Consider the following 13,932-nt stretch of genomic DNA (forward strand, 5'->3'; position numbering starts at 1 on the left):
TTTAAACCAATGAAGTGTTTTCTGATATAAAAAAAAGAGTTAGTGTGTATAAAAAAAATACTTATTTTCTTTCTTTGCTTTATTCTTAATAAAATGTTATAAAAAACATTTTGAATCAAACTTGTTTAAAATGATACAAATAAGTTAGGTAAAATACAATCAATAAATGTACAATGTTTTTCACAGTGCTGCAAAACACAGATAAAAGAAAATATCGTCATGGGTTCTAATCAGATTATATGTATTGTTTAAGAAGAAAACAATTAGTATTAAAAACAAATACATGGGCAAGATATCAGCGTATAAAATTATATACATATATTAAATTGTCATTTTATGACATTTCTAGTTATTTCTTGAAGTCGGATAACAGAAGCTTGAATGCGGCTTAAAATGGAGTAAACCCTCGAGTCTTCAGAGTCAGGGAAATACCTGAAAATAATCATTAATGAAATATTCGTCGATTGAGAGATGGCATCAGTGATCAAGTCAGTAAGCCTTACTTCATAAGCACATCAGAATCTTCTTTAATTCCTTGCACATGCCTCTTAACGAGCATTCTTCTCCATTCAATCGGGTCTAAAAACCCATGCCCTAGAAATTTGTATGAGTAAAGCATTGCTGAGTATGAATATGCAGAGGTTGGGTAAGAGCAATTTTTTACTTGTCTTCTTGGTCCCTAGGCGGAGGGCTCGGTCCGCCTCGACCGACTCTTCAATGTCTAACAATGTTTTTGGAACGTCATTTTCCCTTTCGTAGTAATCTCCAAAATCAACTTCCCACGGTATATCGACGTCAAAGTTCTTTTGCCAGGATGACTCTTTCTAAGTATTACAAAAATAATTAAGTCAGATAAATGAAATATAATGCAAGGATGATATAAAACCATTAAAATGGAATCCATTACAGTTCGTGGTCCGATTGACCAATTAACATTTTTCAATTAATTAATATTTATGAAAGGTATGGTCGATATAAAAAAGTCAGTGTCTCGAGTGGGATACAAATCCACGATCTTCGGCTGAATACGCCGCTGCTCTACTATTTGAGCTATCGTGACTTCAATCCGCTCGGACACTAACTTCCCATCTCGACCCCCTTTTGAATTTTCCCTCCTTTATAGTGTAATCTATTTGATTCTCAGCAACAAATGAAATGGCCACGGAGAGCTTTCATGAAGATCTACTTCAGTTTAATTATTAACTCCATTACAGTTCGTGGTCTGATTGGCCAATTAACATTTTTCAATTAATTAATATTTATGAAAGGTATTGGTCGAGATAAAAATGGCAAAAAAGGAGGGAAAATTCGAGGATTAATCTAATTTCAATTAAATTCAATGAGAAAACTGATTTGAGATACGAGCATGTTGAACTCGTAACACTGTATTATTAATTAGTTAATATTAAAATAATAATGTTTTGGTTCAAAAAAATAGATTCATGTGTTTGAAATTGTTGACCTATAAAGTAACATGCCTTTCTAATTCAATTTCACCATTTTATAAAATATTTCATAAATTAGATTAAAACACTTGCTGTTTAAACAAATGGGGACTAAAATAAGCAAAGAGGTTTCACTCACTTCAACTTTGTCGACCCAGTCATGAAATTGTCCGTGGTGTAGGGTGGCTTTGGCGCTCAGTAAAAGGTGTTTAATTTCTACTGAACTGTTCTCCAATATTTTAAAATCCTACAGGAATTTAAAAATTATTAATCATTCTCATAAATTAGAGAAAAAAATTGGCAACTTACATATGGTATACGATATAATTCAGCAAAGTGTCTTGCCTTCCGAGTCAGGTGCTGTAGATGGTGTGGAAATGAAATGTTCATTAAGAATTCGTATGCATCGACATCTTTTTTGATAAGTGCTTTTTCTAGCAATTCCTTAAAAAAATTATTATCAATTAAAATAACTGGATTTTCAATTCTGATTGATCGCTCACCTTTTGGTTCTTGAAACTTATTTTCTCCTCGAGAATTAGTTTCATGATATCTTCTAATTTGCAGACTCGCTCATTGAGCATCTCGATTTTTTTCACTTTTTTCTGTAGTCTCTGTCCGTTGATGTTCTGAAATAAAATTCCATAAGTATCAGGCAAAGTAACAAGAATGGTGTAATTTATAGAAGAAAGAATATACCAAATCTCTCTTTAGCTTGGCATTCTCTGACAAGGCTGTTTTGTAATCTTGTGAAGAAGATCCATCCAGGCATTGTTTCTCCCTAAACCAAAATAATTATCTAATTAGCTAAGGCTCAAAATCAATAAACATTTTCAACATACATAGCCTTCGCCAATGTGAGCTTTTCTTCCATTACCACCTGCTGGGTATGCTGTGAGGTTTTTAGTTGTGCCTCGAGCGATGAAATTTGGGCAGTCATTATTTCTAAGTCTTCTAAAAGAACACCATTTTTAATCAAAGGCCAGTGAAATAAATAAATTATTCTTAAATTGTGTCTTAGGATATTTTTTGAAATTCAACCCACACCAGATCTTAAAAAGTCAAACCAAAACAACAACTGAACGATTCAGTCTTATGATCTTTATGTCCAGGGTGTGATAAGCCAAATAATGTAACAACAAATCTTGCACAATTAAAATTTTATTTTAACGAAAAACACAAACATAACATAACTTTTAAAATTAGCAAACACCAAATAGAAGACTTTGTTAGTATTGTTAGCCATTAGTATTGTTTAGAGCCAACATACAGCGAAAGACCAAATTTGCCAAACCAAAATCAAAAAATATGAACATCCTTAAACACAAAATGTCTGACACTGGCATAAATTTCCAAGAAGTGTTCTGAGACTACACAACTTATAACCAAAAATTTAATTTTTTTACTATTTTTAATACAAACATAAATAAATGAAAGACTGAAAGGGAAAAAATCCAAAACATTTACATTCGCTAGCAGAACCTGCTTACAAATCCAAACTAATAACAAAAACTCAACATTAAATGTTGAAATGTAATTTTTCACTCTAAAAATTAATGGAAAAAACGTTATTATTGTGAAAATCTTACTTCTGTAACTTGGTTAATAAATTAAAAACTTAACAATTTGTTAGTGCTTATAATATATTAGTTAATGGTGCATATGAATTAAAAACAACAGAAACAAAGCCACTTACTTTGCAAATTGTCGCAAATGTCTTCATTGCCTTTCAGCTTTAAATAAGCTTCATCTCGCTCTTTTTCAAACTTCAATTTTTCACTTTCTTCATTCAGTAGCTTTTTTTCAAGGATACGGATTTGACTTTGCATAATTTCCTGTGAAGCCTCCAGATTTTTTATAAGCTCACATTCAGTGGCCTTGTCACTAATTTTGAGCCTCTTGATTTCGTTTTCCTTTGCCTCGAGATCCGTTTCCAACTTGGTCAAACTTTTCTTTAAAACATTCAGCTCATGAGCAAGAAGTTTACATTCATCTGTGGTTAGATTCACCTTCTCTTCCAACGCCTTCTTTTCTACTTTCTTCGCATCAAGGTCTGAGGATAGCTGAGAATTTTTTTCAATAGTTTTTTCCAACTCTTTTTGAAGCTTGCTGTTTTCTGCTGTTATCTTGGCATTTTTCTCTTGTGCTGATATTAATTCATTTTCAATTTTCTTTAGCTGCTTTTTCAAGCTCGAGGACGATTGTTTCAAGTTTGAAACTTCACCTTCAAGAAGGGAAGCAGTTTCAAACTTTTCTTTTAACAATTCATACTCTGACTTTAGTTTATTATTTTCAGCGATTCCATTTTCCAACACATCAACATGTTGAGAATTGATGCTTTTCAATGTGTCCAATTCCAGTTTGAGGTCTGCATGTTCGTCCGCCATTTTTTTTATTTCTTCATTCAATGTTTGCTTTTCTACAACTTCAAACTCTAATTTTGCGAGAAGGTCATTGCTAATCTTTGAATATTCCTGTAATTTACAATCCAGATTATCTCTTTCCAAATGTAATTTGTCATTTTTTTCATGCAAAGATTCCAATTCTACCTCAACATTTTTTAGTTGTTTTTGTAACTTTGAATTTGTATGTTTCATGTTTTTAACTTCAGTTTCCAACTGATTTGTCATTATAAGTTTCCCTTTGAATTTTTCCAACTCTGATCTCAACTGTGAAATTTCAGAGTTTTTACTTTTCAGTTCTGAGATGACATGCGCATGATCAGCTTTGAGGATGGTTAATTCGTTTATCAGTGCCGTGTGTTCATCCAACACTTTGATTTTGTCATCTTCTAACAATTTATTTTTATTTTCTAAAGCCTCACATTTTAAAGTCAAAGCTTCATTGTTCTCAATGCAAGTTTTTAATCTATCCATCATATCTGTTTGCTCATTTACCAATTGATTATTTATATCATGCAATTGCTCTAGTTCAGATTCTACAACTTTTAGTTTACTTTTTAACGATGCAGCTGCCTCATCAGCATTTTTCAATTTCTCTTCTAGCTCGGTATATTTTGTTATTAACACATCTTTCTCAGATTTCTGTGTTTCTACAAGCTGGACTGCTTGTTTACGTTCCTCTTTAACTAAGTCGCACTCGTTTTTCAAAGTGTTGTAGTCATTCAACAGTTTTCGCATCTCATCTTCTGCAGAAGAAAGAAAGAGTCTTTTTTCTAATTTTTCTGACTCGACTTTTTCGGCCAAGGTCGTATAATTATCTAAATATTCTTTCGCTTTATTTTCTATTTCACCTTTTTCAGTGTCTAAAATTTTAATTTTTTCCGCCAACTCGAGTTTTTCCGTTTCGTGATTTTTAATTAGCACAGCACAATCATTCAACTGTTTTGATGTCTCCTCGAGCAATTTCTTTGAGTGTTCTAATTCCTCCTTAGTTTTCAGCAGTTTTGATTCAATGCTCTTCAACTCGTTATCGTGCTGGGGTGTCACTATAATCGATTGTGAGCGTTCAAATTCATTCTGTATTTCCTTCAGCCGTTCAACTTCTGCTTTCAATTCCCTGTAAATCCATAAGGTAAATGTTGTAGTGTATCTCTAGCCTATCTATTACCTATAGCGAAAATCTGATTACCTTATAATTTTATCTTGAGGTGCTTCATTAATCCGGACGGTGTTCACGATTGACCTCGCCTGGCTGGCATACCTAAGAGTTGCGAGGGACTCTTCAATGTGCGAACTACATGGGCTGATTGTAGCAAGCATAGTCGTACGGGAATTACCTCCAAGACTGTCCTGAAATAATTTTCTTTCCTTAATTTTAAAATCATAAAATAACCTTTTTTTAACATCATAAAATGATGTGAATTTTTTCCAGGAGTATGCAATAATATCATGTCATAAAGAAAGTATGTATGATGAGTGCACCCTCAATTGGACAAGTTTTGTTTGTAGCTTAATCATCTTTAATCATACTGCTAAGTTATTTAGGCTGATTCTGACTTTAAAATCTGATCTAATAATTTACAATAAGTGTTTTTTTTTACAAACCCTCCACTGAATATGGTGAAACGCCAAAATATTTCTGACAAACCATAAAAGTTAAGAACTTCAAAGTGCAAGTTTAATATCTCGTAGATTTAAAGAAGACACCTCACAACATTTTTAACTTTTTTTTTTATCACTGACACACTTCATTAAGCGCTGGTGATCTGCATGAAGGCCACATTAGCTCAATTCACAGGATGGATGACTTGCATCGTGTCATAAAGTTTAACTTTTCTAGGAATAGGAAATTTTGCTGTAAAGGAGGAGGGAAATTTAATTGCCTGGCCGCACTGAATGTGTTAATTATAACTAAGAAGTAAAGTAATCAAACAATTTCTCCTGTAAATGTGAATATGTGTTGGAATTTAAAATGTGGACAAAAAAATAAAATTCTTTATTTACATTTCATTCTCACTATTTTCTCCAAACCTCACCAATTGTTTTTCCTCTTGGAATTATTTTCAACACCGACATTAACATTAATAACGGACATGAACATCAATAAAACAAATTTGGACAAATATCCTGTATTTTATTACAAAAGTAGATATGTTGCAGTTAGTTTGGAAAAAACATACGAGAGCATCGGATGTGGGAGAAGACCAAACTACCTGATATGCTGGTAGCAATGAATTATTACATGATTATTGCATTATTGCGTAATTAGTTTGATCAATTCAAAATCATAAAAAGTTTCCAAAATCCAAGAACATAGACAGTAAACATGCATTATATAAACCACAGGTCAACAAATAAACCTTACCTAAAACTTGGAAGAAACAAGTGTCTTCTAATCTACATAGTTCCCAGGTGCTACTTTGGGCATTGCCGCCTCCTTTAACCTTATTTAATTGTGTATTAGTTGTGTACAGTCAATGTTTAGTTGCAAATGTCTTGAGAAATTGAATGTATTTATTAGTGCGAATGTACAACTGATTGTGGAATACTCATCGACTCTGAATAAAGGTGGCCCCAGATGTGTGGTATTCGCTGAGTGCCGATTGCTGCCAAACATCAGACTACAGAAATAACATTATTTTGATCTTCATTAATACATCTACACTAGTTAGGAATTGTTTTTTTATTGAAAAGTAAATAACAGTGTTGATTGATGATTACAGTTGATTTCCGAGTGTGAGGATGCTTTGAGTTCGGCTACTTCACAAATAGTTTTACACTTTGAAGCAAAGATACCGAAAATTAGTTGACCAAGGTGAGCACTCATCCCCACTGGTCGATTCGGTGAATATTTGCCATGTCTCAAGATGCTAGTCTTGGCATTCACCAAATAGTGACCTAGACACACATGTGGGGTTTGTACAACCACCAAGCTTGTTCCAGAAACAGTGAATATTCGCCAAATGCCGATGAGTCCTCAACTTACTACCAATCGTGATGGACAACAGTGAAGCTGTGATTACTGTTTTGTGTAGTGGCTACAAACTCAGTCACAGAGTACTGTTGCCCTATCTTACTTTCGATCTGTTTCTATGCATTGAAACTCTTTCTAATTTTCGTGTTTCAGAAGAGAAACGTCCCAAATTATTGGTTTAGCTCAATTGAGGAACTCCAAGTATGTTTACTTTCGATTTATTTCCAGTATCGAAAACCTCATTCCAATTTTTGTAATTTGGAAAAGAAGTGTACCAAATTTTTGGTCCGAATCGAAGAACTCTAAGACTGTTAAGTTGGACCAACAGAAATAAAGCTATGTTTTTCTTTCATTAGTAAGTCTATACAAGTTAGGAATCATTTATTAATGAAAAATAAATAGCAGTAAATAGAAGTATATTCTTTCGATCCATTTCCAGGCATCAACAACCTCATTCCGATTTTTGGTTCAGATTGAGGAACAACAAGACTCTAAAGTTGGGACTACAGAAATAACATTATTTTGATCTTCATTAATACATCTACACTAGTTAGGATTCGCTTATTATTATTACAAAAAAAAAATAATAATAACAAAAATAGCAGTAAAGATAGTAAATAATAACTGTTGATTGACGATTACATTTGCTTCCCAATGTGGGGATGCTTTGTGTTCAGCTACTTCACGAATATTCGTGCACTTTGAAGACAAGAAAACCAACAATTAGCCGAGCAAGGTGAGCACCGAATATGGCTGCAAATAACCGAGCACCCATCCCCTCTAGTCGGGATTCGGCGAATCCTGCATGCCTAGAGCCACCTTAAGATTAGTAGTTTTTGTAAAGAGTATTGGGGAAATATCAAATACTTTAAAGTATGAAGTATGTATGTAACAAATAAAAAGAATGAGTGCTGAAATGATTTTATGATAGTCTGGTGCCTAATTTAGGTGGACAGGGTGATATGACCAAATTCTGCCGTTTTAACGAAGTAGCAGTGAGAGGCATAATTCCAATCAACCCTCTAACTTTAACTAGGGTGAATATTTCCCATTATACACAAAGGCTTATAACAATAATAATATTTATTTATTATGATGTTGGTTGATTCTATGTAGGGTCCAATCTTCATAGAGGTCATTAGACAGGGGGAAAAAGACTAAATGCTGGATTCACTGAGCTTTTGACACGTTATAGTGCCATCATCAGGGCTTTCCTGAGGATGAAGAAACAACTAATATGAAAAACTACTGTGCAAGTGTTTTGGGTTTAAAGCTACGGAGTACATGGCGAGCATAATACATTTTGATGGTGAAACAGTCATCTTGCTAAAAATCCATATAACTAAAGGTCCAACTATTTTTTTTTTCTGACGCAATTTCTTTCAGGTGCTTTTGTGATCACAAAGAATATTTACAAAAATTGTTTTTTTATTTTTATTTTTTTTAAACTAAATTACAGCTATTTACATTAACTATGTATAAATAGCATGTGACCTAGTTTTTTCATCTCAACCAAGATGTTAGATAAAAAGTATAATAAATAAAATAAATAATAAAAAAATAAATCAGTAATCAGTAAAAATTAACAACTCTCAAAAAGGTACATGTGTATGTAAAAAATGGGAGGCTGCTGTCTTAAAGTAACATAAATAATAAAGTATGTTTCCAGATTACATGCACTGATTTAGCACGTTTCATGATCCAACAACTAAAACAAATTGAATTTTAAAGATTTTCTTGCCATTAATTAATCATGTTGCACATTTTTAATTACAACGGGACTAATTAAAAATAAATAAAATCACATTGAAGACACGTTAGCTCAAGTGATTAGATAAGCGTCTTATGGGGCGAAGGTCATGGGTTCGAATACCGCTCGTGACACTAGTTTTTTCATCTCAACCAAGACCTAGATAAAAAGTATAATTAAAAATAATAAATAATAAAATAATTAATCAATAATCAATAAAAAAATAATAACGGTCATAAAGTAATGTTTCGATTGTTTGCACGGATTTAGTAGTTTTTTATGATCTAACCACTAAAGCAAATTCAATTTTAAAGATTTTTTCGCCATTAATTAATCGTGATGCGCGTTTTTAATTACAATGGGATTAATAAAAATGAATAAAACAAACTTAATGTATCACTGTGCATAAGAGTTATTTTTCAAGGAAAAACTGAAATCTGAAGCTCGCGCCCGTTGACGGGTAAAAAATAACAAAATTTTTTAAACATTAATATGCAAATTTACAAAGGATAATTTTATAGAATTATTTAATATGTGCGTGCACAAATGTTCACATAAATTCCTGCCAGCGCCCGGATGCCTTTTCTATGGAATTTCAGTAGGCTATTTGAATGATTTCCGGGCGGACGAGACGTTTTCTGTTTACTCGATTTTACAAACCTAATTAAATTTCGTAATTAATACAATTCATGATTCCAACGTCGCAGATGTGGTGTGATAAGCGGTTTAGAAATAATAATTATTTGCCTTATTTATCATACCGTCCGATATGTTATTTCTACGTGATGCACGATTGAGTATGAAATTGTTCGTTTTTTTTCAGTTCTATCTACTTGAAAACAAAAATATTTTTTGTACACTGATAATGTTTTTATACTGATATATTATTATCTAAAATATATGGTATGAATACTGACATGATTTTTTTTAACTTTCAAAAGGCATACAATCAATAGTGTGACAATAAAAATAAATTTAATAAATCAAAAACAAAAGACCATAATTATTTTTAAGACTTAAATTATGCGCGATGCACACTCGTTCGAAAAAGTTCGTCAGGTGTTTCTACACGCAAATGCAACAAAAAGTTCGTGTGAACCATGATTTTTTGGTTTAAAAAAATCTTTAAAAAAACTGCTAAATTTAAATTTTGTAAAAAAATAAATTTGCAACCTTGTTGGAAAAATTCACGTTAAAGCTTGGCAAATTTTATAAAAACTTCTTCGTTTAATAAGCTTTCTAGTTTTTAGAGGTTCTAGCACAAAAAGAAAGAAAAATGAAACAAACACATTAAAAAGAGACAATAGGCATAGCGAACAAGCAAAGCAAAAAATTGGAAAAATATCTACACCAAACACACACAAAAAAAGAACAATAATTCAGAATTGTAACACCAAACCTTATTTAATAAAAAAACACAAAAAATTAATTAAAACCAAACAAAAACATCAAAATAACAATAAACATAGCGAACAACTAAAGCAAAATTTGTCTCTTTTTTATTAGGTTAATTAAAGATGGGTTGTGTATTGTTCGTTTTTTGTTTTGTCTGTGTTTAGATATTTTGACCAATTTTTCTGCATTGGTTGTTCGCTATTTTTATTGTTTATTGTTTGAGTTATTTTTTTGGGAGCTTTTTTTTTATTAAGTTAAAGTTGGGAAATCAATTTTGCCCAGGACAAAAAGTTGAATTACTAGCGTTAACCCGCCTCTCCTTTTCACACTGTCACCAATTTTTTTCCCAGTTCGCGTAAAATTTCTGCATTTTGGTTCTATGATTAAAGAAAAGGGTACACCGTTCGAAAGATTATTAAACTAAAAGGTAGTTATGAAATTTGCCAAGCTGTACAGTTAAATTTTTCCAATGAGATTGCAAATTTAGTTTTTTGAACAAATTTAAAAGCAGTTTCTGAAAGAATTTTTTTAAGCAAAATTAAATTTAATGTTCTAGAAGATCCCTTCTTAAAGAAAATTGCTTTTTTTATTCCCCAAAAATGAAGTTCAAGAGCTACGAGCAGATTTTGACAAAAACCGTGGATAGTTGAAAAAACATAAAATGCTGAAAATTGGGGAAGTTGTGACAATCAGACCATGGTTCACACGAACTTTTTTGTGGCATTTGAGGTGTAGAAGCACCTGACGAACTTCGTCGCAATTATAGTGAATCACCCTATTTTACAATTGCAACAGGGCGTGGTTCGGCAATTTTTGTCATTTTTCCATTACAGATATAAATTGCAAAATTTCTGTAAACAACGATTATCTTATTTTTGCGTTTATACGCGTTGAAAAAATTGTTTATAAAAACATCTCAGAAAGATACTGCGCTCATCATTCAATAAAACCGCAATCCCTGAAAATATCCCAATATCTACGCAAAAAAAGAAGACTAAAATGGATTGATGTTATCTAATCTACTCAAAATGTTTTTTGTGGATCAGAATTATTTATAAACTAGTATTTCCTTTATATTTACAGCTTATCCAACTGCCTATATCAAAGTTTAAACGCGTTGCTCATTATAAATGTGACAGAAATACAAATATTTTCTTCACGCGACACGATAAAAAATTTAAAATGTAAATAATTAACGTTGATTAAAACTATACAAAGTAGGTTGTTGATTGCATATTTTTGTGTCGTACGTATTCAATTAAACTCGGAAATACAAATGACAAGAAAACAGCTGCAAGTTTCAAGTGAATTTGGTACCCTCATCAAGAAGATAAGAATACTTAAGCAATATTTTTTTATAGAAATTTTATAACATGCTACATTGAATTGTATTTACTGAAACAGGTCATTCGAAAACTACAATTTTTCCATAACACTCGAAAACAATTAGATACCGTTATTAAATTTGCACAGATCTTATACAAGATAAAATAAATTATTGTTTCAAACTTTTGAGAAATTTACTGGCTTAAGAAAAATTGGCCCCATGTGTAGTATGGGAGTGCATCAGGGTAACAAACTAGGCCCACTGTTGTTTCTGCTCTATGTTAACTTCCTGCCAGCCTACGTTAGGGCCCCTGTGAATGCTTCATAACTAATTACGCTGATGACTACAACTTCGTAGTACGTTGTATTTGCGTAGTTCATTATTACTACGCTTCTTTTACGTTGAACTGTTGAAATACTTCATGCGGCCTAACAATCAAACCGTAGCATAAAAATTCCCTCTTCCCCTAATGTTTTGGGTATGCAATTGGATATTTTGGATAGCATGAGGTTTTTGGGTGTTGAACTGCACTTTAACCTATGTTTTGACTGTCAAATCAGTTTACACCAGTCTCGACTCAACTGCTAACGGCTTATTACGCCCTTCTTATGTTACAGGTAGTGATAGGGATAAAAGAGGCGGCCACAAGGCCTACTGCACCTCGACTTAAATAGATATATTGTGCTCCTCTGTCGTTTATAACTTACTGGTCAGCTTCCTTGGTGTAGGATCTTGCTTGTGGTTTTTCTTGTCCTAGTTGCAAGATCCTGCACCTACATAGACCTTCACAGAAACATAAAATGTGTTCTGCGTTCTCCTCTTCCTAGCAGTATATGCACAGCGTTTCTTCTGTCTGTACTCCTGCATGTACTTTCTTAAGTGGCAGTGCCCTGTCAGAAGTCCAACCAGAATCCTGGTTCGATTGCGGTTGCCTTCCAGTAATTCTTTGTAAGCTTTGCAGAAGGTCCTTCTATGAATCTCTTCGCGTGCTTCATACCTGTGGTATTGTTCCACCAGGTTTTGGATTCATTAAGGTTTAAGATGTATCCTCTTTTGTGGCAGGCTGCTAGACCGTAGTAGGGTTCTGGGCCCATGTTCTGGCTCCCTTTTTGGTCAACATGTCAACCTTTTCGTTGCCCCTATGCCCCGAATGTCCAGGGACCCTATGTTATATGTAAGATTGACATTGATTCTGGAGCAGTGGTGTAGGCATGCTATAAGTTTTCCCTATTTTATAATAGCCTGAAAGTAATTCTTGGGTTGGGATATAGAGACTTCAAAGTTTAAGATGTAATATTCGAAGTGTGCATTATTCTGCGCCCTTTGAGAGCTATTGTAGCCCTCGTTCTGGACCTATAGAACACCGATGAGTCTTAGTTCATAAAGAAATTTGCTTAGCAGGCCCAGTTTCAATTGAATTTCTAGGTTATGTTATACATCCCAAAACACTTCCACTTGCGGACATAACGCCACAATATTATATGTACATTGGTGTCACCTCTGCTTCCTTTATAAATCTGCACATATCGTGTATAACAATCTTGCTAAAATCCCATTCAGTCCATAGAGCCCTGTTAAAGATCCTTAAAATTCCAAGTTTTTCCTGCTTTCTTTGGTGCATTCTCTTGTTTCCTTCCTTCCGAAACACGCTTGCTGGTTCTTGGATTGTCTGTGTCCTCTGAGTGAATTCCACTTTTCCTCATTTTCATATGTCTTTTTATCTAAGAAGCTCAATGATAAGTGTGAATCTCTATGACACAGAAGGGCTCAGAGCCTGTTAACGGTATAGCAGCCCTTTTGCATACGGGTGTCCGCTTTCTCGTTTCCCTCTACTTCTATATGTTCTGGGACCCCATAGAGTAACTTTATTTTGTATACCAATTCATTTAAATTGATTTTGCAATTCAGCACTATCTTTGAGCTAATAATGGTTGAGCTTAGTTATCTGGGGTGCCTGGTAATTTGACATGATCACTTCGTTTTTTACTCATCGTTCAGGTTGAAAGTACATCTCCTTACTGCCTCGACTTCAGGCTGGAAGATATTGGCATACTTCCCCCTGGTAACCATGGGTTCTGAGTTTGGGTTATTTCCAGGGAAAGAACTCTACTATCCCCGTACTTTCTTGTGTTCTAGATCAATTAGTGTACCAAATGGTGCTGTTCTCAAGGGACTGGTCTTTCTCCTTTTTTTAACTCTTGTTAAAACCTAGTTCTACTCGGTAACTTTGATTAAATTCAAACATCCTGTTCTTGTCATCCTTAAGGGCCACTCAAAGTTTTAACAGCTCACTATAATTACGGTTCCTGGATGTTTTCTCATATAAACGATGAACAATTGCTGTGAGCCAATTTTAATTATTTTCGAAACCAGTCACGATCTCTCGATTTGTTATGAACCGCAATACACGAAATAATTCATTTCTCTCGGGTGGAATTGAGTCATGCGGCAGATAAGGTCGAAATTGCGCGGATAAAATAAGTCAGTAAACACTTCAGGCGGATCAACAATAGGAAAAGAAAATTTGAGCCTAAATTTACGAGAATACAAATCCTATGTATTTCAATTTGATCGGCAAAGGTATAAAAATCCTTTACGATTTTTAATAAGCGCTTTACAACTAGGACAGGTATGGGTGG

At 33.5% G+C, this 13,932-nt stretch overlaps 1 protein-coding gene across 1 annotated transcript in view; it reads right to left on the reverse strand.

Annotated features, from left to right (window-relative positions):
- Positions 1 to 295: 295 nt before the first annotated feature.
- LOC106672561 (kinesin-like protein K39) overlaps positions 296 to 13,932 on the reverse strand; it is a 39,728-nt gene continuing 26,091 nt past the window's right edge. Inside the window, exons 9-18 of the mRNA XM_014404086.2 lie at positions 5,037 to 5,197; positions 3,142 to 4,964; positions 2,288 to 2,399; positions 2,145 to 2,226; positions 1,949 to 2,074; positions 1,755 to 1,889; positions 1,585 to 1,692; positions 665 to 824; positions 504 to 594; positions 296 to 432 (exon numbers count right to left, since the gene is read on the reverse strand). Coding sequence (XP_014259572.1) covers positions 330 to 432; positions 504 to 594; positions 665 to 824; positions 1,585 to 1,692; positions 1,755 to 1,889; positions 1,949 to 2,074; positions 2,145 to 2,226; positions 2,288 to 2,399; positions 3,142 to 4,964; positions 5,037 to 5,197 — 2,901 coding nt within the window. The 3' untranslated portion in view covers positions 296 to 329. The remainder of the gene's footprint in view (positions 433 to 503; positions 595 to 664; positions 825 to 1,584; positions 1,693 to 1,754; positions 1,890 to 1,948; positions 2,075 to 2,144; positions 2,227 to 2,287; positions 2,400 to 3,141; positions 4,965 to 5,036; positions 5,198 to 13,932) is intronic.

Source organism: Cimex lectularius, unplaced genomic scaffold (assembly GCF_000648675.2).
Source record: "Cimex lectularius strain Harlan isolate CLEC.00 unplaced genomic scaffold, Clec_2.1 scaffold139, whole genome shotgun sequence".
Taxonomy (NCBI): Eukaryota; Metazoa; Arthropoda; class Insecta; order Hemiptera; family Cimicidae; genus Cimex; species Cimex lectularius.